The following is a 23724-nucleotide window of genomic DNA, read 5'->3' as shown; positions in this document are numbered from 1 at the left end:
GGCACCACCTCTTTGAAATTAACGGGAGATTATATATATTTAGCAACCATCATCAGCGCCAGTAAATGTATAGTTTGCTTTCATACCCTAAGGCTGTGTGCAGATGGTGGAATGTCCGCACTGACATTCCACCAACAGCCCAGCGCCGGCAGAAGATGCCGGCACTAGAACAGCTCAGCATTTCGGTACGGACTCCGCAGAAAGAATAGACATGTCTATTCTCTCTGTGGACTCCAGAATCGGGATTTCTGCAGCAGAAGCATATGATGCGGAAATTTCAACGTGTGCCCAACATGTGAACATATACAGTATCCATCAGTGTCTGCAGCATTTAGCAGCAAATAAAGCCATTGTATGTTTACACCTGGTGGATATGCTGCACATTAGTATTTTAGTTACTTTTCCAATTAACCTCAATAGTCAAAAAATGTACAAAAAACCTGCAGTGTATCCCCCACACGTACTCCAAAAGGGTTATCTAGCCTTTTATAATTGATAGCTATTAAAGGGGTACTCTGCATCTAGACATCTTATCCCCTATCCAAAGGATCTCCCTGCTGCACCCGGCATTCGTTTAAAGTGTCGGGTGCAGCGCCGGAGGCTCATGACATCACGGCCACGCCCCCTCAATGCAAGTCTATGAGTGGGGGCGTAATGTCCGCCACGCCCCCTCCCATAGACTTGCATTGAGGGGGCGTGGCCGTGACGTCACAAGCCTCAGCCCCCGCCAGTCATCCGGCATGGAGCTGGGGTGCCGCAGACGAGATCACGGGGGTCACCAGCGGCAGGACCCCTGCGATCAGACATCTTATCCCCTATGCTTTGAATAGGGGATAAGATGTTTAGGGGTGGAGTACCCCTATAATAGTAGATTCCAAGCACTCCTGCCGATCAGCTGTTTGAACTGGTCACAGCGCTGCAGCCTCTTCGTTGCTTTACATTGGATGCAAGCTGGTTCATATTTGTATATGTACTAACAAATGCTGTGATACCTTCCAAGTACAGCATCTGAAAATATAAATCATATCGCAGGTAAATAATTATATAGGCTGCAGCATTCTTACATTCTAATAAATAATCCAATATCGTCGGGGAATATAGAGACTGAGTCTGCATTGTTACATACTGAATAACCTCATATGGTGAGACAAAGAGGCATCCAGAGTGCCCACAGCTCCATAGGCAGTGGCGTAACTATAAAAGTCATGCTGCCCATAATTACAACCCCATAGTTTAGGGGGCCCAAGGCCCTCCTGCCACATAAGGCACAGACAAAGCAGGGGCCTCCATCACCCCCAGCTGGGTTAGGGAACCAGGAGAAAGGTTTCCCGCAGTCCCAAAATTCAACTATATCAGTGTCTTTAAGACATTGATACAATTGAATAAGTAAGCACAGGCAGGACACCTAGGCTCCCTTCCAACCAGCGCTTCCACTGAGAGGAAATTAGCGCTGCCTGCATTGTTTCTGCGCATGATTAGTAGAATCCAGAGCAGAGGATCAGTGTGCGAGGCAGGACAGGTGAGTATCCAAGGGAAACATATGGGGACAGTTACCAGCTTATGGGAACCATTTATTTGGGGGCACAGTTTATGTGGACAATGGCACACTTTATTTGTTGGGACTGTGAGGCAGTTCATTAGAACAGTATATGGAAGTATCTTATTCAGGGACACAGCACGTGTCAGTATTGTATGCAAGGCACAGTAAATGGCAGTATTTTATTTGGGGGCACAGCATGTGGCAGTATTGTATGCAGGGCTCAGTATGTGGTAATATTGTATTTAGAGGCACAGCATTTGGGGGTGTTGTATTTAGGGGCACAGCATGTGGCAGTATTGTATGTAGGGCTCAGTATGTGGTAATATTGTATTTAGAGGCACAGCATTTGGGGGTATTGTATTTAGGGGCACAGCATGTGGCAGTATTGTATGCAGGGCGCAGTATGTGGTAATATTGTATTTAGAGGCACAGCATTTGGGGGTATTGTATTTAGGGGCACAGCATGTGGCAGTATTGTATGCAGGGCTCAGTATGTGGTAATATTGTATTTAGAGGCACAGCATTTGGGGGTAATGTATTTAGGGGCACAGCATGTGGCAGTATTGTATGCAGGGCTCAGTATGTGGTAATATTGTATTTAGAGGCACAGCATTTGGGGGTAATGTATTTAGGGGCACAGCATGTGGCAGTATTGTATGCAGGGCTCAGTATGTGGTAATATTGTATTTAGAGGCACAGCATTTGGGGGTATTGTATTTAGGGGCGCAGCATGAGGCAGTATTGTATGTAGGGCTCAGTATGTGGTAATATTGTATTTAGAGGCACAGCATTTGGGGGTAATGTATTTAGGGGCACAGCATGTGGCAGTATTGTATGCAGGGCTCAGTATGTGGTAATATTGTATTTAGAGGCACAGCATTTGGGGGTATTGTATTTAGGGGCACAGCATGTGGCAGTATTGTATGTAGGGCTCAGTATGTGGTAATATTGTATTTAGAGGCACAGCATTTGGGGGTATTGTATTTAGGGGCACAGCATGTGGCAGTATTGTATGTAGGGCTCAGTATGTGGTAATATTGTATTTAGAGGCACAGCATTTGGGGGTATTGTATTTAGGGGCACAGCATGTGGCAGTATTGTATGTAGGGCTCAGTATGTGGTAATATTGTATTTAGAGGCACAGCATTTGGGGGTATTGTATTTAGGGGCACAGCATGTGGCAGTATTGTATGTAGGGCTCAGTATGTGGTAATATTGTATTTAGAGGCACAGCATTTGGGGGTATTGTATTTAGGGGCACAGCATGTGGCAGTATTGTATGTAGGGCTCAGTATGTGGTAATATTGTATTTAGAGGCACAGCATTTGGGGGTATTGTATTTAGGGGCACAGCATGTGGCAGTATTGTATGTAGGGCTCAGTATGTGGTAATATTGTATTTAGAGGCACAGCATTTGGGGGTATTGTATTTAGGGGCACAGCATGTGGCAGTATTGTATGTAGGGCTCAGTATGTGGTAATATTGTATTTAGAGGCACAGCATTTGGGGGTATTGTATTTAGGGGCACAGCATGTGGCAGTATTGTATGTAGGGCTCAGTATGTGGTAATATTGTATTTAGAGGCACAGCATTTGGGGGTATTGTATTTAGGGGCACAGCATGTGGCAGTATTGTATGTAGGGCTCAGTATGTGGTAATATTGTATTTAGAGGCACAGCATTTGGGGGTATTGTATTTAGGGGCACAGCATGTGGCAGTATTGTATGTAGGGCTCAGTATGTGGTAATATTGTATTTAGAGGCACAGCATTTGGGGGTATTGTATTTAGGGGCACAGCATGTGGCAGTATTGTATGCAGGGCTCAGTATGTGGTAATATTGTATTTAGAGGCACAGCATTTGGGGGTATTGTATTTAGGGGCACAGCATGTGGCAGTATTGTATGTAGGGCTCAGTATGTGGTAATATTGTATTTAGAGGCACAGCATTTGGGGGTATTGTATTTAGGGGCACAGCATGTGGCAGTATTGTATGTAGGGCTCAGTATGTGGTAATATTGTATTTAGAGGCACAGCATTTGGGGGTATTGTATTTAGGGGCACAGGATATAGCAGTGTTGTATACAGGGCAGTGTGTGGCAGTATTATATACAGGGCAGATAGCGTGGAGTATTTTATTTAGGGGGCACTGTGTGTGGCAGTATTATATGTTTGGAGCTCAACATGTGGCAGTAGTTGAGGCAAGAAGGAGTCTGTATTGCAATCTAGGGTGGAGAAGAAATAAAAAAAAAAAAAGACTAGGGAAAACATCTCCTGTAAGTCCACGGATAAAACTGTCTATTCTGCCTCTCTGTGTCTGCTGAGAGTTGTAGTCCTTGTAAAATAAAGAGAAGTTGCCCAGGAAGAGGGGCCAATATGCGCCTGGACCCATAAGCCTTTAGCTATGTCCCTGTCCATGGGGACTCCATGTCCCTCAGTATAGGCTAAGTGCCCATCTGTTCCATGTGCCTGGAGCCTTAGGGTGATGTTTGGCATTAAATGTTATTGAATGACACCTTTTTAAATATCAAAAACCTACAGGAAAGTTCTAACATCCTTGTTTATTTAAGAAGATCTCCTTGATGAAAATGATGTATCACTTGGTTTATATTATGAGGATATTAGCATTTAGTGTGGTGTTCTATTGTTATACTGATGGCTAAGATTCTCCTCCACCCATCTCTGGCACATGCCCCACATTGCGAAACATTCTGACATCCTTTTCCTCTTTTCTTACCACTATTGTGTCTTGATCTTATATCTAATAGTGTTACTGACTTTGTGAGGCCTTAGTCTACACTTCAACATGAGGCCCCTCGCTCCAAATGCGGATGTATAAAGGGTGTACATCACCTCTCACCGGGGTACACACAGCATTTTCTCAGGGGTTGGGGTTTAGAAACATAAAAAATTATACTGCCACACTGGGATGACATATTACAACAGCAGTGACTAAATAATACCATCATAATGTTATGAAATAAAAACCACTATACAAGGGACAAATAATTGCGATACACCAGGACTACACATTACCACCATATAGTGACTGAATAAAAGCTACTGTACACAGACCAATATCCCCCCATACAGCTATGCACAAGTGCTGCAGACCGTATAAGTGATTACAGTGCAGTCACATCCAGTGACTCACAGGTGTTGTTCTCTTTCCTTTTTCTTCTCTATCTGCTATAATAAATTCTTTCAACCATTACTCGACTCAGCAGAATCTGCCAGAAAAGTAGAAGCCCTAGGTATGTAGCAAATCCACCCTATTAGGTTAAAGCCCCAGTAGGTAGTTAGGAAGGGAATCTCCCATATTAGGCAATAACCCTCAAAAGTTAGGTAGGAATTCCCCCCTTTCATGTTAAATAGAAGCCCCCAGTAGATAGGTAGGTAAAAATCCCCCCTATTCGGTAGAATCTCCAATTTGATAGGTGGCCACCAGCAGGTAGGTAGATAGGAAATCCCCCCTATTAGATAGAATCTCCCAGTTAGTTGGTAGGAAATCCTCCCTGTTAGATAGAAGCCCCCAGCAGGTAAGTAATCCTCCCATTAGGTAGAAGCCCCCAGTGTGTAGTTAGTGTAGGTACCCTTAGTGCCCCCACATTTAGTAACAGACTTGGGGGCTATGGGGCACCAGCCACAGCAGTCCTCCTCTAGCAACAGCACTGCCTGCATACATTGTACGCATCACCACTTACTTTAGATTCTTAGGGGGTGAGTTAGGCGTCTCCAAGGCCTTAGGTAGCTACCTGTCTCGTCTAATGTGTATGGGGGATAATATCTAGGGCATGTTGGATTTAAACTGTTCAGTTCTTTTTTTTTTTATGGAAATAAGCTGCCGCTAGAGAAGTCTGGAAGCAGCTTACCCCACCTCTCTCCATTTAGAAAACAAACGTTAGTATGTAAGGGGGAACCTGGAGAGATAGATGTCAGACAGACAAGCATTTATCTGACAGCTATTGTACGTGTATGGGTACCTTAAAACGCGACACCAGCGAGAGGTCACATGTCAGCCAATGAGAAATGGTGAATTCCTCTTTGCAGCGTTCTTGGCTGAGATTTCCTTCAGTTCAGATGTCCTTTCACTTCTGGTTCTGTTCATTTTCCTAGTTAACTTCAGTAGCAAAAATGCAAATCAAATCTGGAGAGAATTTTTGCATAGTCTTGTGTTTTTCAATAGCAAACTAGCAACAATACTGTGATCACCGAAACAAAACGCAATAACAAAACTAGTACACTCAATCTAAAAGGAACGCACCAGATAGGTTTTTAATAATTCTCTATATAGCCTTACTCATATACAAAATATTCAGCAGGATTTTACAATTACACATCCGTATGTCTAAATAATATAGAGGTTCTTATGTATGCACTGTGCTTACCTGTTTTAGCTGATGTGGCAGGCATGGGTTTTCAGCCATATTGATTTCTATTTCAGGACAGAAATTATTTTTTTTGCTGCCTTTGAATTTGCAGAGAGAGAGGGGGTGAAATCAATGCAATTCACCTCATGAGATCAACCTTATTACCTGGCTAGCCTCCAGCAACCAGAAGCTTAAGCTGCAGAAACTCATAAGTGGGTTGAGGTCAGTTCACATTAAGTGTAGTTTTGATGAGATTTCTTCATCAAAGTGCGTTTTTAGGGAAATATTGCCATGAAGAAAAAGTGATTTGACCCATAATCCCAATCAGGGTGTTTTATGAAGATTTGTTATCTTCAGGCTGCGTTCACATAATACATTTTTACAGAATTTTTGACACAGTTTAACTGCATTTTGTCAGAGTAAATGCAGTGATTTTCCAATGATTTTAACGCGATTTGTGCAATTGCACAATGAACTAGCATCTTTGTTGCTGCAATTTTAGGAAAAATCACAACAACACTGGAATACCCCTTAAATAAATAAAAAATGCTACCTGTGAACAGAGCCTTAGGGGAGGTGTACCAGCAGTAGCAATATACAGGTAGAGTTTGGTGGGGAGGAGTCTGGGAGCTTCCAGGAGAATATGAAAGGTGATGATCTCATCCTATAGTTCACAGGAATTCAGCTGACCCAGGACTGACCACTCCCTCTAATACATTAAACACTGTGATTTTCTGTGGTTCAATCTTGTGAGCACATGACCCAGTTACAGTATTGAAACACGTGGATGCAGTTGTGCTCGAATGAAACAGTGATGTGTGTGATAACAGTCTAAGGCTGCATTCACACCACATTTTGGCTATACAGTTCCCGTATCAGGTTTTTGATGAAAAACTGATTCCTCAAAGCCATACTAAACTGAATCAAAACGTGTGTACAAATTTTAACTCTTATACGATTAAAAACCATGCATCCGCATTTTTAAGAAAAAAAACGTATACGTTTTTAAATTTTCACTCCATTATGAATAAAGTTTTTACTTACGTTTGATTGCAATTCCACGAAAGAAACATTCAGCGTGCAATGCGCATGTGCAAAGTCAAAAACCATATGGTGCAGTATGTATTTACGGTTCTCTATGGTTCCCATTGACTTCCATGTTAAAAGAACTGTATACTGTTTCAATACAGTTTTTCACCCAGACCAAAAACCGAGGCAGGCTACGGGAAAAAACGGACAAAACCGTACAAGACACAAAAAGTATATAACTGGATGCATCCTTTGGCATATGGTTTTCAATGGAGAGTCAATGCATACAGTTTTCAATACGGTTCCATATGGTTCCCAAATTGAAAACGTATACGGGAACTGTATTGCAAAAATGTGGTGTGAATGCACCATTGGGCAGTGTTTCCCAACCAGTGTGCCTCCAGCTGTTGCAAAACTACAAATCCCAGCAGGTTCATTTGGCTGTCCGGGCATGCTGGGAATTGTAGTTTCGCAATAGCTGGACGCACCCTAGTAGGGAAACACTGGTCTCAGGGCTACTTCACATTCATCCATCCACACATGCACCTAAACACATTTCCTTCAGTGATCAAAAAACTTGTAAAAATCATGTATTTTTTGTGTTTTTAGTTGTGATTTATACAAGATTTCTACTGTATGCTCCACATGAAGTTGTGTAGTTCTTTCCAGTCTGACCACAGTGCTCTCTGCTGACACATCTGTCTATGTTAGGAACTGTCCAGAGCAGGAGAGGTTGGCTATGGGGATTTGCTTCTACTCTGGACAGTTCTTGACATGGACAGAGGTGTCAGCAGAGAGCACTGTCAGACTAGAAAGAACTACACAACTTCCTCTGTAGCATACAACAGCTGATGAGTACTGGAAGAATTAAGATGATTAAATAGAAGTAATTTACAAATCTGTATACATTTTCTGACACCAGTTGATTCTAAAACATTTAACCCTTTAAGATGAGCGACACAGGACAATATATGCCATCATAGCGGACATCTGGAAGGGGTTGAATACTTTAGCATTGCACAATGAGCTGTAAACATCATTCAAATTCAGTAATCCCCATTATAGCCCATGAAATCTTAGCCCGTGTCGTCTGCCGCTCTCTTATCCTTTGCTCGGGCCCAGGGTTTTGCTAGGATTTGCATAGTAGGATACGATTACTGGCGTCATTTGCACAGGAAATGCAAGTAGGTAAATCCACAGAAAACAGATCCCTTACTCCGGAGCAGGTGCCCTTTGTGGGTATATCGACTTTTACATGTTGGTTGCAGATTATAGAGATTCACCAGAAAATTTGTGTTCTCCGGTTACATGGACTGCTTGTCCTCAAAGTGATAAATCATATTATTTCACTGCTGATTTTCATAAAAGTGCAGAACACAGGACTATATATACACATATATATATATATATATGGACAATATATATATATTCTGTTGCTATATATATATATATATATATATATATATATATATATATATATATCATTGGCAGCCTATATTTATCACCTTGCAACACCCATCAATCACCAGCATGTGGCAGTATTACTCGAACCAGTGGTGATATCTGGAACTGCAGCTTGGTCCTAGTCAAGTGTATGTCCCCCCATTCTGCTGATTCTGCTCGGTGATGTTACACTAATTCTGCTATGGCAGTGTTTTCCAAACAGGGTGCCTCCAGTTGTTGCAAAACTACAACTCCCAGCATGCTGGGAGTTGTAGTTTTGCAACAGCTGGTGGAGCACTATTCAAAAACACTGGGTTAAGGCTACACAGTCATGGATTTCTTGTGACTGTCAAGTCCAGGCCACAGCTACTTGTCGGCCACAATGAGACCCCATTCACTTACCTAAGTTACAAAGCAGCATGATTAATGCAGTGCGACAAGGCAAAATCCCATGTAGTTTTAACATAAAGAGTACCTGTCATATCCCACAAAAAAAAAAAAGTTATATGCATCTAATCCTGATCATTTATATATAATTATTATATGTCTAGCCCCTATATTTCTCTCACAAATACCTTCTCTCTATTGCTCACATGGTTTGTCATGCTGTGCTTTGGAGGGGGCGTGTCCTCACACTGCATGACTCATCTTCCTCCCTGATTCTGCTGTACTGGGTCTCTTCATCCAATCACTGCAGGCTGCTCTGTAATCCCCTCCTCTTCTTTTTGCATGCTGCAGTCTGATAGAACAGGAGTGAGCACAGAGCAGTGCTAGTCCCGCCCTCACTTCCTGGACTTTGTCCCTGCCTGTGCTTCAGCTGAGACAAAGATGATGCTGCAGCTGGATGGCATTATGTTTTGGATGGTATGGGGACCCCTAGTGGTCTTTTTTTTATTTTTTTTAAGCCATGATTTCTATAACAAGGAGATGACATTTTCTTACAACGTATATAAGAAAGGTTAAAGTTTTACCAAGATGTACAATATATTAAAAGTTTTTGAATCTGACAGTGCCCATTTAACATAAAAAAGCTTTAAAAAAATACATTTGAAGACCTACTAAGTGTCTCTAAAAAAACAAAAAACAAACAAAAACTTTTGACATATTACAGAGGCATGTCAAAAGTTTTGATCTTTGTCTCGCTGCTCTGGTCTATGTCTAGTCTAGTCTAGTCTATGGTACAGAAAGACAAAGATCGCTAAGATCCAGGGAGTAAACCACACTTCCGCGTGCAGCACTGAGACCCCGACCAATCAGAACTTTGACATGGCAAAAGATTTATTTTTTTAAATGTTAGCGCCCATTCAACTTGGCCAACAAGGCCCAGAGCTAGGGCGACACTTTATCAGGGGGCGAAGGCATGGGACAGGATTTTTTTTTTTTTTTTTTGGCAGAGGGTCGTACAAAGTCACCCCACCCTCTCACATAGGTAGCATTTGTAACAAGCTGAGCATTGCCCTTTGTATTATGTCCTCTAATTGTTGTCATTGTGTTATATAGTATTTATAAAAACATAGAGGATTATCTGCGAAAAAAGACCACATGGTCCATCTAGTCTGTCTAGTCTGCCCTTTTTATTTTTTTACTGTGCAAAAAAAACACCCTCAAAAAGTCTGTTTCCCTTAATTTAATTCAAGGGGAAAACAGATCCACATACTCTACACTGTTTAATTTTTTAGCCTGGGAGTTTTAAGAAGCGCACTGTACCGCTGTTTACGTCTGAAGTTTTAGAAGTAGAATTGCGTTGTGCCTACTTCTTGTTTAACTGCATGCACCCTAACATCAAGGCCATCCCGACCGACATCACCAGCACACAGGGACATACCCCGAGAGTCCTGCTTTTTACCAACACATGCAGCCTATCCATTGACATAAGTAATGCGGACCTAAGGCTGGGTTACATGGAACTGCAACACCATTGACATATTCGGAGCACTACAGGTCCCAGCATACACCCTCTAGTCGCCACACACACGACTTGCTTTACCGACTGCCTGGTCACAGAAATTGCTTCCTCTAGATCCTTCTCTTCTGCAAACACTTCCAATACCATTCTCAGACAGAGGATTTCATCTCCTCAAGTGCAATACTGTAAATTTGTAACGTAGATCATGTAACGGTGGCGGAATTGAACTATATTTATTTGGTCAAAAATCTTTTAAAAGGCTTATCCAGTCTTTAAAAATCAATGGCTTATCAGCTGTTTGAAGGGGTGTTCTGGCGGTTCGCAAGGCACTGCAGAATTGTCCCATTCAAATGCACAGGGCCACACTACAGTTCTCATAGTAGTATGGCAATGCAAGGAGAAGTAAACATTGAAGAGGACGCGGCACTTACTCAATGGTTGGTCTGTGGGGGTGATGGGAGTCAGACCCTCGCCGACCTAATATTTCTGGCCAATCCTGAGAATTGGCTATCAATTGTTACAGGCTGGTCAACACTTTTACAAACTCAAGTCTATAAAGGGGAAAGCTCAATCTTAATAAAAGGGAGGCCACAGTTCTGTAAAGAAGTCTTCAGAAATTATTGAAATTATTAAAGGGGTACTCTGTACCCCTTTTAAATCAACTGGTGCCAGAAAGTTATACAGATTTGTAAATTACAGAGGTGTCGGCAGAGAGCAATGTGGTCAGACAGAAAAGAAATTTTTAAATAAAAGAACTTCCTCTCTAGTATACAGCATCTGATAAGTACTGGAAGGGTTAAGATTTTTAAATAGAAGTAATTTACAAATCTGTTTAATGTTCTGGCACCAGTTGATTTAAAAAAAAAATAGTTTTTCACAACATACTATAATAAGAAAGGGTGAGTGCAGGGCAGCCCTACAATGTAGCTGTATGGATGTAGATGCGGTGTTATCGGGGATAGAACCAGAGCTCTGTTGAGCGCAGAACAAATGTGGTACAGTACAGGAACTCCATGTTCCTCAGATTGTGAGTATATTTTTCAATGATAGTTGTGGACTTGTTTTCTTTGGCAGTCTCTTATATTTTCCAGAAGAGAGAATATGGCCATGTGCCAGTAGTCATTTCCTTCTCTTTGGCCTTACTGTACAATCATGGCCGTTAGTATTGTTCTGCATATAGATTAGAGAACGACTTGTCAAATATTCCTATTCTTCTTTGTATGCAAATGTTATTGTTGAAGACTATTCAATCACAATTAATTCCGTATGAGTCCCAGGGTAAGTACTGTAGTACAATTTACAATAACCCTTCGGGGAGAACCCTAGGGGAAAGAAGCCCTATTGCAAGTGAGTCCCTAGGAAGAGGGCTTCTTTCCCCTAGAGGTTCTCCCCGAAGGGTTATTGTATATTGTTGTAGACTATGGACATTATGTACAATGTGGTACAGTGTATACATAGCTATGTATACTGTATCTGTAGGGTCACACTGGGTCCACTACAAAATAGATTTCTACTTTGCCTTTAATTTGTTCCCACACAGTAAAACTGTAGGAAACTCTTTGAAAGGAACAGAGCTTAGGCAGAGTCCAAACTGTCTTCAGTAAGATAGAAAGTTAGTCCGTCTTAAGTTGAGTGCAGGAAGGAATGGCATAGTCAATCTTACATGTTGCACCCCGCAGTTGGGAAGTGCAGTACACATGCTAATACATCACATATGTTTGAAAGAATATTCCCGTATATAAGTAAGTGCACCCTGCAGCTGGGCAGTGTACTATTGGAGACTGAAAGAAAGGAAAATCTGAGCAGAGCAGCTGCTTTACCTGCATCTTGAAGAAGCTGGCTACTGAAATGCTGGATAGAGAAAGAAACTGATGAAGAGAAAAGCACAGATTAAATTTATTGGGAAAACCTGCTTCAGCCTCCTGAAAGCCTGCCTGTTACCTTGTAACCCCTTAAGGACTCAGCCAATTTTGGACTTAAATGGGTACTCCAGTGCTCCTGCGTTCTGAATATCTTGTTTAGAATGCTTGGAGCCGGAGGACGTGATCGTGACGTCACGGTCACGCCTCCCTGTGACATGTTTTTACTTTTTGAAGACATTAGAGCAGCAATCTTCCAATTTTTCATGAACATTTCTAAATCTGAATTCAGGGAACAGTTCAGTTTGAAGTAGATTTAGGGGTCTTTATGTTGGAATTCCCAATAAATTACCCCATTATAAAAACAGGGCTCAGAAGGGAAGGAATCCCCCATATGTGGATATAAAATGCAGACTGTGACAGACAGTGCATGCTGGGAGTTGTAGTGTTGGGACAGCTAGAGGCCCACTGGTGGAGAAACACTGAGTTTGGCTGGTCCACACTACGTTTTCTCCCATACGGGAGCGCATACGGCAGGGGGGAGCTAAAACCTTGCACTCCCGTATGCCTTCGTATGCGCTCCCATATGTCATTCATTTCAATGAGTCGGCCGGAGTGAAACGTTCGGTCCGGTCGGCTCATTTTTGCGCCGTATGCGCTTTTACAACCGGACCTAAAACTGTGGTCAACCACGGTTTTAGGTCCGGTTGTCAAAGCGCATACGGCGCAAAAATGAGCCGACCGGACCAAACGTTTCACTCCGGCCGGCTCATTGAAATGAATGACATACAGAAGCGCATACGAAGGCATACGGGAGCGCAAGGTTTTAGCTCCCCCCTGCCGTATGCGCTCCCGTATGGGAGAAAACGTAGTGTGAACCCAGCCTTAGGTAACAGACTGAGCCAAAAATACAACTCCCAGCATGCACGGTCTGTCAGTGCATGCTGGGAGTTGTAGTATTACAACAGCTGGGGCACACAGGTTGGGAAACCTATAGTTTTGCCACCTCCCTCCTGCCAGTGAAGGGTGATTGGTGCTGCCCCGGACAGCATCAATCAAACCTCATCTTCCTTGTTGTTGGGTCACCAGAGACCCGATTGGCACGGAAGTGCCGTGATTCGCAGGCCATCGCTGACAAGGGGGGTTGTGACAGGATGCTTTCTGTGCGATTACAACAGTCATCCTGACTTGATCTCCGTACGGTTAGCAGCAGTGATTGGAGAAAGTACAGGTACTTAACTACCAGGACGCAAGGGCGTACCCATACTCCCTGCACTCTAATGGGTTAAAGACTGTGTCTTTATCTTTACTCTCAAAGACTCCCCATGCGGACTACTACCACCATCACTCTAGTGCAATTTACTTTTCACTGTGCCAGCCCAAGGTGTGAGGGAGGCCTGGTGAAAGAATCCAAGACAAATATCTATAAATGCTATATGTGCTGGAAAACCAACCCTACTGTGCACCATCCCCACAGTGACACATGGTGGAGGTAGCATCATGTTGTGGAGGCTTCTCTCTAGCAGGTCCAGGAAAACTGGTCAGAATTGATGGAAATATGGATGGAGCCAAATACAGGGCAATGCATGGAGAAAATCTAATGGAGTCTGTAAAAGACTTGACTGGGGAAGAGATTCATCTTTAAACAGGACAATGAAGCGAATTCAGATAATTAAGACAGCTTTTTTCGTCTAAATTTGTCGCAGGAAAAGTTGCAGGCTGGTCCCATGCGACTTTTCCTGTGACATTTCATTTAGACTGTCTAATTTTTATGACTACTAAATGAAGTGGTCACTAATTTATCATGTGCGACTTTTCTGTGAAATAACGCTCAAAAGCCGCACGGGCCAGATTTAGAACATATCACAGAGCAATTCAACCCTGCCCTATATGTCTCCATGTGACAATTGTATTAAGGTCCGTGACACTTTTAATACAATTGTCGCCCGGCCCGCCATTGCTCTACGACATTTAATCAGAGCACTTAAAGGGAAACTCTGGTGGAAACAAGTAGAAAACAAATGTTTTTAAATCAACTGGTGTCTGAAAGTTAAACAGATTTGTAAATGACTTCTATTGAAAATCTTAATCCTTCCAGTACTTATTAGTTCCTGTATAAATCAAAAACATTTGTGAATTTCTTTTCTGTCTGACAACAGTGCTCTCTGCTGACACCCCTGTCCGTGTCAGGAACTGTGCATATTAGATTCATATCCCCATAGAAAACCTCTCCTGCTCTGGACAGTACCTGACATGGACAGAGGTGTCAGTAGAGAGCACTGTTGTCAGACAGACCAGTTGATTGGAAAACATTTTTTTCCACCGGAGTTCCCCTTTAAGAGGGCATTCATTAAAGTACATGTGTCAATTGATAAATTGGAGCACTGTTGCCACTTTCCCTGCAATGTTTTTTTTCTAAACTGAACAAAAAGCATGTTCAATTTTGATAAATGCCCCTCAATGACCCTAAACAGGCAGAGCTACAATGTAATGGTTTAGAGACCCCTGGATAGGCTGCTGTATACGATGCAGCGTCACCTCTAGTTGAGTGATTTGGCAGCTTTGCTCTGGATGATTGTCTAGTTGTTCTGCTTTAATTTTCTTCTGTGCAGTCTATGATTTATGTCCCAATAGTTCTTATATCTTTCTTTGTGCATTTGCCATGCTGGGAGTTGTAGTTTTGCAACAGCTGGAGACACCCTGTTTAGGAAACACTTTTGTATAGTATGTCTGTTTCCTAATGAAACATGTATTAGGTGAACTAAATTTGAACCTTTCTCTGGTGTTCTGATGCTCTCATAAAGTTACAGTGACACCCGGTGGTGAGTTTGTCTACTTACATACTTACAGGTTATAAGACAACCAGATCAGTTTTAGGCAGGCATAGGCAACCTTCGGCACTGCAGATGTTTTGGACTACATCTCCCATGATGCTCTTACAGCCAATATTCTGACAAAGCATCATGGGAGAAGTAGTCCAAAACATATGCAGTGCCAAGGGATGCCTATGCCTGGTTTAAGGGCTTGTTCACACAGCAAACATTCCACCTGCAAAATTTGGCTGCAAAAATGCGCTTGCAGCAGAGTCCGATTGTTTTCAATGGGATTCTGCTGCTATGTGCACACTGCGGATTTCCCCCTGCGGCAAGTACGTTCACCCCAAGAATGAACATGTCCATTTTTTGAGACTGCATTGCCTTCAATGAGATGGCGCACGTCTGCACAGTCCTACCAGAGACGATTCCAGCAGCGCCTGCTGCAAACGGGCATATAGTCATTGGGACACAGCCGGATAACTGTGCATAGAATGAACGTACCCTTTAGCCAACCTGTCAGGTGATTTCTACTGCGCTGAGAACAGAAAATGAAAGACGTGAAAAAGAGTCCTGCTTCCCCTGCCCACCACACAGGCTGATTGACAGCTAGATGGGCAGCAGCATCAGGACTCTCATAGTGATACTAGTGATATGGTTTGGAAAAGAGATAGATAGACAGATAATTTATTATGGATATTACATGCATGACTAGATGGTTAGCTCATCATTTATAATCCCTTTTTTCTTCCTTGATGCTCAGTCTATAAGGGACATCAAAAATGTCAAGAGTCCCTGGCTGAATAGCTTTAACTCATGATAGCAGCAGTTTTAGGACTAAAACAGTGTGATCCAAACTTCTGACATGTCTGGAGGACATGCCAGAAGATTTATTAAATGTCAGGAACTCTTTAAATATAGAAATCGACCATTCAAGAAATATGATGAAAAGCTGTTTCAGGTAATACCCTCTCAAAAGACAAGGGGGCGCTCCCTCAGTTAGCAGAAAAAAGTTAAATCCCCAGAGGTGACCATCCTTCTTTACCATAAAAACTGAATTTATAGAACTGTCTACCTCAGGAACTGGTCACAACAGGATCAGTTGAAGGGTCCAAAACAGAGTACATTCTTAGAACAAAATAACATTAATGTGAATGTAGAATTATATAATCACATCCACCTATACCCCTCCCCTACTTCCCCCATTACCCCTTCATCTCCCCACACCCTTCCCTTCATCCACCTATATACATTCAACTTAGCCCCTCACACCCCTTCCCTTTACCCCCCCCTTTCTATCCTGCATACCCTTCCCTTCATCCACCCATTTCCCTCCCCTTTATCCTGCATACCCCCTCCCTTCATCCGCCCATACCCCTTCCCTTCATCCGCCCATACCCCTTCCCTTCATCCACCCATACCCCTTCCCTTCATCCACCCATACCCCTTCCCTTCATCCGCCCATACCCCTTCCCTTCATCCGCCCATACCCCTTCCCTTCATCTGCCCATACCCCTTCCGTTCATCCACCCATACCCCTTCCCTTCGTCCACCCATACCACTTCTTTTATCCATCTCTACCCCTTCCCTTCATCCACCCATACCCCTTCCCTTCTTCCCTGCATACCCTTCTCTTCATCCACCCATACCCCTCCCCTTTATCCACCCATGTCCCTTCCCTTTATCCACCCATACCCCTTCCCTTCATCCACCCATACTCGTTCCCTTCATCCCCCTTATCCTTCATCCATACCCCTTCTTTTTATCCACCCCTACCCCTCCCTTTCATCCACCCATACTCCTTTCATTCATCCACCCAAAACCCTTCATTTCATACACCCATATCACTTCTGTTCATCTATCTATACCCCTACTCTTTATCCCCCATACCCCTTCCCTTCATCCACCTAGGGCTGGGCGGTATGACCAAGTATGCGTATCTCGGTATTTTTTCAACTTACGGCGGTTCCACGCTATATAACGGTATTTTCTAACCCCTGCCCCCCCTCAAATCATGTGACCTGCCAGCGCTGTTCTGTCTCCCCAACCCCCCCCCCCCAATCATGTGATCCGCACGCGGTGTTCGGCTCCCCCCTTCCCCCCAAATCATCTGACCCGCCAGCACTGTTCTGCTCTCCCCAATTAATGATCAGACAAGCGGGGTACTACTCACATATGTCAAGCACTGCCCTCCTCCTCTTTGTTGGGGGCCGCTGGCGATGGAACTCACTGTACGCCAGTGGTCTCCAACCTGCGGACCTCCAGTTGTTGCAAAACTACAACTCCCAGCATGTCCGGACAGCCAACGGCTGTCCGGGCATGCTGGGAGTTATAGTTTTGCAACAGCTGGAGGTCCACAGGTTTGAGACCACTGCTGTACGCTGTATACCTATGCCCGGGGTGTAAAAGATACAGAAAATAAACTTTTCACTCACCCACTTCGGCCGCACGCTGGGGACGGGGGAGGACAGCCATCAGCCTATCACCGGCCGGAGCGATGTCCCGCTCCGGCCAGTGATAGGCTGAGCCCACTGTCATGTAAGCTGGCTTCTTACATGACAGTGGGCTCAGCCTATCACTGGCAGGGGCGGGACATTGCTCCGGCCGGTGATAGGCTGACGGCTGTCCGGCGTTCCAGGGCCGACGTAGGTAAGTTAAAAGTTTATTTTCTTTATCTTTTGCAGCCGGCATAGGGATACAGCGTACAGCAGTGGTCTCCAACCTGCGGACCTCCAGCTGTTGCAAAACTACAACTCCCAGCTTGCTGGGAATTGTAGTTTTGCAACATCTGGAGGTCCACAGGTTGGAGACCACTGGCGTACAGTGTAGAGTTCCAGCGCCGGTGTCGGCCCGCAACAAAGAGGAGGAGAGCAGTGCTTGACATCTGTGAGTAGTACCCTGCTGACTGGGCTGATCATTAATTGGGGGGAGCAGAACAGCACAGGCGGGTAACATAGGATTAGTTCCCCGATGTGGGGACAGCGCTGCGCTGATAATACATTCCCAAGGGGGAGGGGCCCAACCGTTATTGCGGTATGGGCTAAAATTCATATCGTGCAGCCCAAAAATTTCGGTATTCGGTATGAACCGGTATGGCGCCCAGCCCTACATCCACCCATGCCCATAATCCCTCCATACCCTTCATTTCATCCACCCATACTCCTCCCCTTCATTACCTATCTCCTCCCCTATCTCCACCATACCTGTTCTCTTCATTGACCCATACCTCCTTTTATCCACCCATATTCCTTCCTTTTATCCACCGATACCCCTCCTCTTTATCCACCATACCCCTCTCCTTCATTCACCCATACTTTTTACCTTTATTCACACATACCCCTTCCCTTCATCCACCCATACCCCTTCCCTTCATCCACCCATACCCCTCCCCTTCATCCACCCATACTCCTCCCCTTTATCCAACATAACCCTTCCATCTCGGTGCCACTTGATGAACATGCGTTTTCTTTTTTTTCAACCAAACTAACTCTGTTACTATGTAAATACAGCTTTAGCTGTGCAACACCCCCCCCCCCCCCCCCACCACCACCACCACAGCAACATAAACTTTCCTATGTCTTTTACCAACCAATACTGTCTGCTGTGTCTGCTTTATTTCTGCCCTCACATTCCCCTTGTAGGCATGTGGCTGATTAGTCACTCAACCACATACTGTAGCAGTGTACTAAGAACATTGACTTGAATCTGATTTTTATATATTGCCCCCCCCTCCCCCACACACACACACATAGTTTTAGGAGCAAATTGTAAGCAATTGTAAGCATTATTTGAGTTTACCCACATGTACTCATTCATAGGCTTAATATTCCTTGTCTTTTGGTGCAGGCATAGCTGGGGGGGTCCACAGTTTGGAGACCACTACTCTAGGGCATGTCAAGTTTCTTAAAGCGACAGGTACATATTAACTATAAGCCGGGGTTCTGGTTCCTTTAAGAATTGTAGAGATACAATTGTAGAGATACAATGTATCAACAGTGACTGTTCCTTTACAGGCCTCATAAGAAAGATAAGTTACATCTGTCCAATGGTTTGGCATTACATAAGCACATTGTGACAGATTGAGGAAGTCTTGGGCTGTCAGTGCCGCTTAACAGATTTTTCCCCCGGTCTGTCCTGTGGAGTCTGGATGCTGTCATGGTCATTTTTATTTTTTCAACATCGGTATTTAAGATAAAACATTCAGGATGTTAGGCTAGACCTTTATGGGAATGAGCAGGACAACTTCTCATTGTGCTTGTGGTTTGTTTCACAGAAACAGAAACAGTGGGAAAAACTACCAATGTAGGAGCCATTGCTGTCACAGGGGCCACTTTCGCCCTCAGGATGCAGATACCATTGAAAACAATGGTGGAGCAGGGAGCCACTTACTTTGTTACTCCCCCTGCAGTCAATATTAAATCCCTAAGTCTTGTAAGGGCTCGTTCACACTGCAGGCATGCTCTACTAAAAGGAGCACTGTCGGTCAGTCCCTCAGAAGTAGGGGAGTTGAGCGGAGAAACAAATACAGCTTATCCTATTTTTCTCCACTCAACTATAAAATACCGTACATCTGACAAACTCCATTTAACTGCAAAATATTGGACATCCGATGAACTCCACTGAACTCTAAAATATTGGACATCCGAAGGACTCCGTTCAACTGCAAAATATTGGACATCTGATGGGCTCAGTTCAACTGTAAAATATCGGACATCTGATGGACTCAGTTCAACTGTAAAATATCGGACATCGGATGGACTCGGTTCAACTGTAAAATACTAGACATCCAATGGACTCCATTCAACTGTAAAATACTGGACATCCAACGGACCCCATTCAACTGTAAAATACTGGACATCTGACAAACTTTATTCAACTGTAAAATACTGGACATCTGACGGACTACATTCAACTGTAGATACCGGACATGCAACAGACTCCATTCAACTGTAAAATGGACATCCGATGGGCTCCATTCAACTGTAAAATATTGGACATCTGACAGACTCTGTTCAACTGTAAAATATTGGATATCTGATGGACTCCGTTCAACTGTAAAATAAAGGACATCCGACGGACTCCGTTCAACTGTAAATATTGGATATCCAACAGACTCCATTCAGCTGTAAATACCAGACATCCAATGGACTCCATTCAGCTGTAAATACCGGACATCCAATGGACTCCTTTCAACTGTAAAATACCGGACATCCAATGGACTTCATTTAACTGTAAAATATTGGACATCCGATGGATTCTGTTCAACTGCAATATACCAGATATCCGAAGGTCTTCGTTCAACTGTAAATACCGAACATTCAACGCACTCCATTCAACTGTAAAATACCGTACATCCAAAGGACTTCATTCAACTGTAAAATACTGAACATCTGACAGACTCCAATAAACTGTAAATACTGGACATCAGATGGACTCAATTCAACTGTAAATACGAGACATCCGACAGATTCCATTTAACTGTAAAATAGACATCCGATGGACTCTATTCAACTGTCATATCTGACGGATTCCGTTCAATTGTAAAATATTGGACATCCGACAGACTCCATTCAACTGAAGATATTGGACATCAGATGGACTCCATTCAACTGTACTATACTGAACATCCGATGGACTCCATTCAACTGTACTATACTGGACATCCGATGGACTCCATTCAACTGTAAATACCAGACATTTGACGGACTCCGTTCCGCTGTAAATACCGGACTCTGATGGACTCCTTTCAACTGTAAAAACTGTACATAGGACGGACTCCGTTCAGCTGAAAATACCAGACATTCAACATACTCCATTCAACTGTAAAATACCGGACATCAGACGGACTACATTCAGCTGTACAATACCGGACATCCGACAGACTTTGGTCAGCTGTAAATACTGGACATCTGACGGATTCCATTCAACTGTAAAATGACGGACATCTGAAATTTAACTCAACGGGATCCATTGGAACCTGGCCATGTCAGTTGCGCTATGACCAAAAGGACCCTGAATAGGTCAGAGCACAATGGCAGTGCCTACCTAGCCTAAGGTGCAAGCTTAAACTGGTGCAAATCTTTTCCAATCTTAGAATATATCTTTTTATTTCGGCACTGCAACAGACAATGGCCCTCATTTACTATTCTAAACCCGACTTCTTTTGTCGTTTTTTTTTGGCGCATCTTTGTCTGCGACATGTCGCAGACATCGTGCGCCAGTCTGCGACACGATGCGACATTTTTTCCCGACGGACCCGATGTGGATTCTCCCAAACCCGAAAAAGGGGCGCAACCCGACATTTCTGAGCTTTCCCACGTATTTATAAAGGTTTCCAACCCGAATTTGTTGAATTGTTGTGGATTTTTTCCCGACAACTCAGAGGAGTTGGAAACCAAAACCAACAAAACCCAGTGCGACAAACAGGATGCGACATAATAATAAATACCAGGGGGAAAAAGCAGTCGGGTAAGAAAGCAAGATAGACTTACAACCCGATTTTCTAAGTAAATGAGGGCCAATATTGACTAAAAAGTCTCCCCGTAGTGGGATTGATTGGTGTTATACGGAGGTGTGGCTGCCCCACAACCCACTCAGGTGAGCGGCCATATTGGCTGTGTACGATATAGTTATAACCTGCTATACTTTATTACCCTATGAGGCGCTCTGCCTTTTTTCTTTTCATTACAAGATCTATTAATATAATTTTCCTTTTAATTGTAGAGTCAGAAATTACGAGACGTTTTTAATATGGACTTTCCTGATAATACTTTCCTGGCCAAAACTCTCTGTTTCGTCACTGGATCAGACATGGTGGACCTTACCTTTCATAACTTTGTATCCTACAAGGAGCACGTCGGCAAGGTATAGTACAGAAGTCTTATAAAGAAATGGTCCCTTTTGTTTACAAACATATTGATTATTTCTTAGATTAGTGCACAGCTCCACCTTCTGTATTATGGCTTAATTTACCATTTACTAGGACCACTCGGAAAAGCAGTGTCTTCATGGAGGTCAATGCATTTCCTAATGGATTCTGCCGAAAGAATTGACTGTCGAAATTTTAATTTCTGCACCAGATTAACCTGCCTGCACTTTTTCTACTTAAGCTCTGTATGCTTTTGTTATGAAGAAATAAAGAAAGCATTTATCTGAAGCCGGAGCTGGACATACATGTTTTTCAAGCCACATATAATGTATTAGAGGATGGAGAGGTCTTGTTGTTTTAATAACAGATTTTTTTTTTTTTCCAGGACTGGGCTACTGACATTATGACAATCCTAAAAAATCCTCTTGTAAGCAATGCCTCTCGCTACTCCTTCTATGAGAAAATGTAAGTAATGTGTGCATTAGTTCTGTCTCAGAGGTTCTATGCAGTTACATTTACAGAGTACCTGTCACCAAAATAAACTTTTAATATATTGTTCCTTATGTAACTATAAGACACTTTGCTATTTACTTTCTGTTAAAATTCTCAACCTTTATATGTTTCTAATGTGATTGAAAAGACGGCCACTAGGTGGCTCTTTTCTGTTCCTTGCCCAAGTCAAACAGTTAGTTTGGTCTCCTGCCGGCCTGGCAGGAGACCAAACTCAGGAACTTTTTTTTAAGGGCAGGAGGATAAAGAAGTAGTTATTGAATATAATCTAAATTAGTTTAGAAAATATGGTTTGATGACAGGTACTCTTTAAGGGGGTTTTCTGTGGATAAAAAAATATATATATTTTCCACATTATTTCGTCGCCAAGGATGGAGATCTCCAGTGTCTCTCTATTTCTATACCTGAGTAATGAGTATTTCTATCCGTAGTGACCTAACTACTGCAGGTCATGGAAAACCTGCACTTTTAAACCCCAAAAGGTTTCCTACCAACAATACTCATTGCTTAGGGTTGGTAATGAGTGTCGGATCAATGTGGTCCTGACCACTGGGACCACCACCAGTCATGAAAACAGTGGTCTCATGTCCCCAGGTTGAATTGAGCAGTGGTTGATCATGTGTGCTGACACTTCATTCAACTCTATGGACCTAAGTTAACTGAGTATACCTCTCCACTATATTAGTCAGGCCCATTGAGATGAATGGAGCAAATGTGCAGCTGTCCAACCGTGATTTCATTCAACCAGTGGGACATGGGACCCCTTTTCTTGTGACTGATGCCATCATACACACTGACATTGCTATTGATTTTTTACTCTTTAGACACGTGAAACTTACTCTTCAGTTGAATGCAGAGGGAAAGATTCCAGTGCGCAAGTAAGTGATCAGTTATCACACTTTAAGAGACAATTCTTACATACTTCATAGATGTATGGGGATGTAGGTATCAATATTTAAGTCCTGAAATTTTTTTTTTTATCTTGTTAAATAGTTGATTACTTTATAAATATATTGCATTAGACATGGTGGACAGATCCTGCATAATAGCCAGGAAGCCAATATTGTATCCCTTAAAGGGGTATTCCAGGCCAAAACTTTTTTTTATATATCAACTGGCTCCGGAAAGTTACACAGATTTGTAAATTACTTCTATTAAAAAATCTTAATCCTTCCAATAGTTATTAGCTTCTGAAGTTGAATTGTTGTTTTCTGTCTAACTGCTCTCTGATGACTCACGTCCCGGGAGCTGTGCAGTTCCTATGGGGATATTCTCCCATCATGCACAGCTCCCGGGACGTGACATCATCATTGAGCAGTTAGAAAACTTCAGAAGCCAATAACTATTGGAAGGATTAAGATTTTGTAATAGAAGTAATTTACAAATCT

At 43.0% G+C, this 23724-nt stretch overlaps 1 protein-coding gene and 1 long non-coding RNA gene across 10 annotated transcripts in view; one reads left to right on the top strand and one right to left on the bottom strand.

Moving 5' to 3' along the window:
* LOC130295794 (uncharacterized) overlaps positions 1-23724 on the bottom strand; it is a 104285-nt gene that overhangs the window by 9950 nt on the left and 70611 nt on the right. The window contains exons 5-7 of one of the 6 annotated variants that reach the window (XR_008848991.1): positions 23176-23298; positions 5522-5658; positions 803-1008 (exon numbers count right to left, since the gene is read on the bottom strand). The exons of 2 other annotated variants lie outside the window; for them this stretch is intronic. This is a non-coding gene — a long non-coding RNA (uncharacterized LOC130295794). Of the gene's footprint in view, positions 1-802; positions 1009-5521; positions 5686-23175; positions 23299-23724 lie in introns of those variants that run through there. 3 more of the 6 variants (XR_008848990.1, XR_008848989.1, XR_008848992.1) reach the window with 3 other exon arrangements.
* Positions 1-23724, top strand: part of PLCB2 (phospholipase C beta 2) — a 103147-nt gene that overhangs the window by 36168 nt on the left and 43255 nt on the right. For all 4 annotated transcript variants that reach the window (XM_056546918.1, XM_056546916.1, XM_056546917.1 and 1 more), the window contains 3 exons: positions 21682-21822; positions 22212-22291; positions 23161-23214. In XM_056546918.1, the coding sequence (XP_056402893.1) occupies positions 21682-21822; positions 22212-22291; positions 23161-23214 (275 nt within the window). The remainder of the gene's footprint in view (positions 1-21681; positions 21823-22211; positions 22292-23160; positions 23215-23724) is intronic.

Source organism: Hyla sarda, chromosome 11 (genome assembly GCF_029499605.1).
Source record: "Hyla sarda isolate aHylSar1 chromosome 11, aHylSar1.hap1, whole genome shotgun sequence".
Taxonomy (NCBI): Eukaryota; Metazoa; Chordata; class Amphibia; order Anura; family Hylidae; genus Hyla; species Hyla sarda.
Note: the sequence above shows the minus strand (reverse complement) of the source record. Positions and strands in the feature narration are given on the sequence as shown.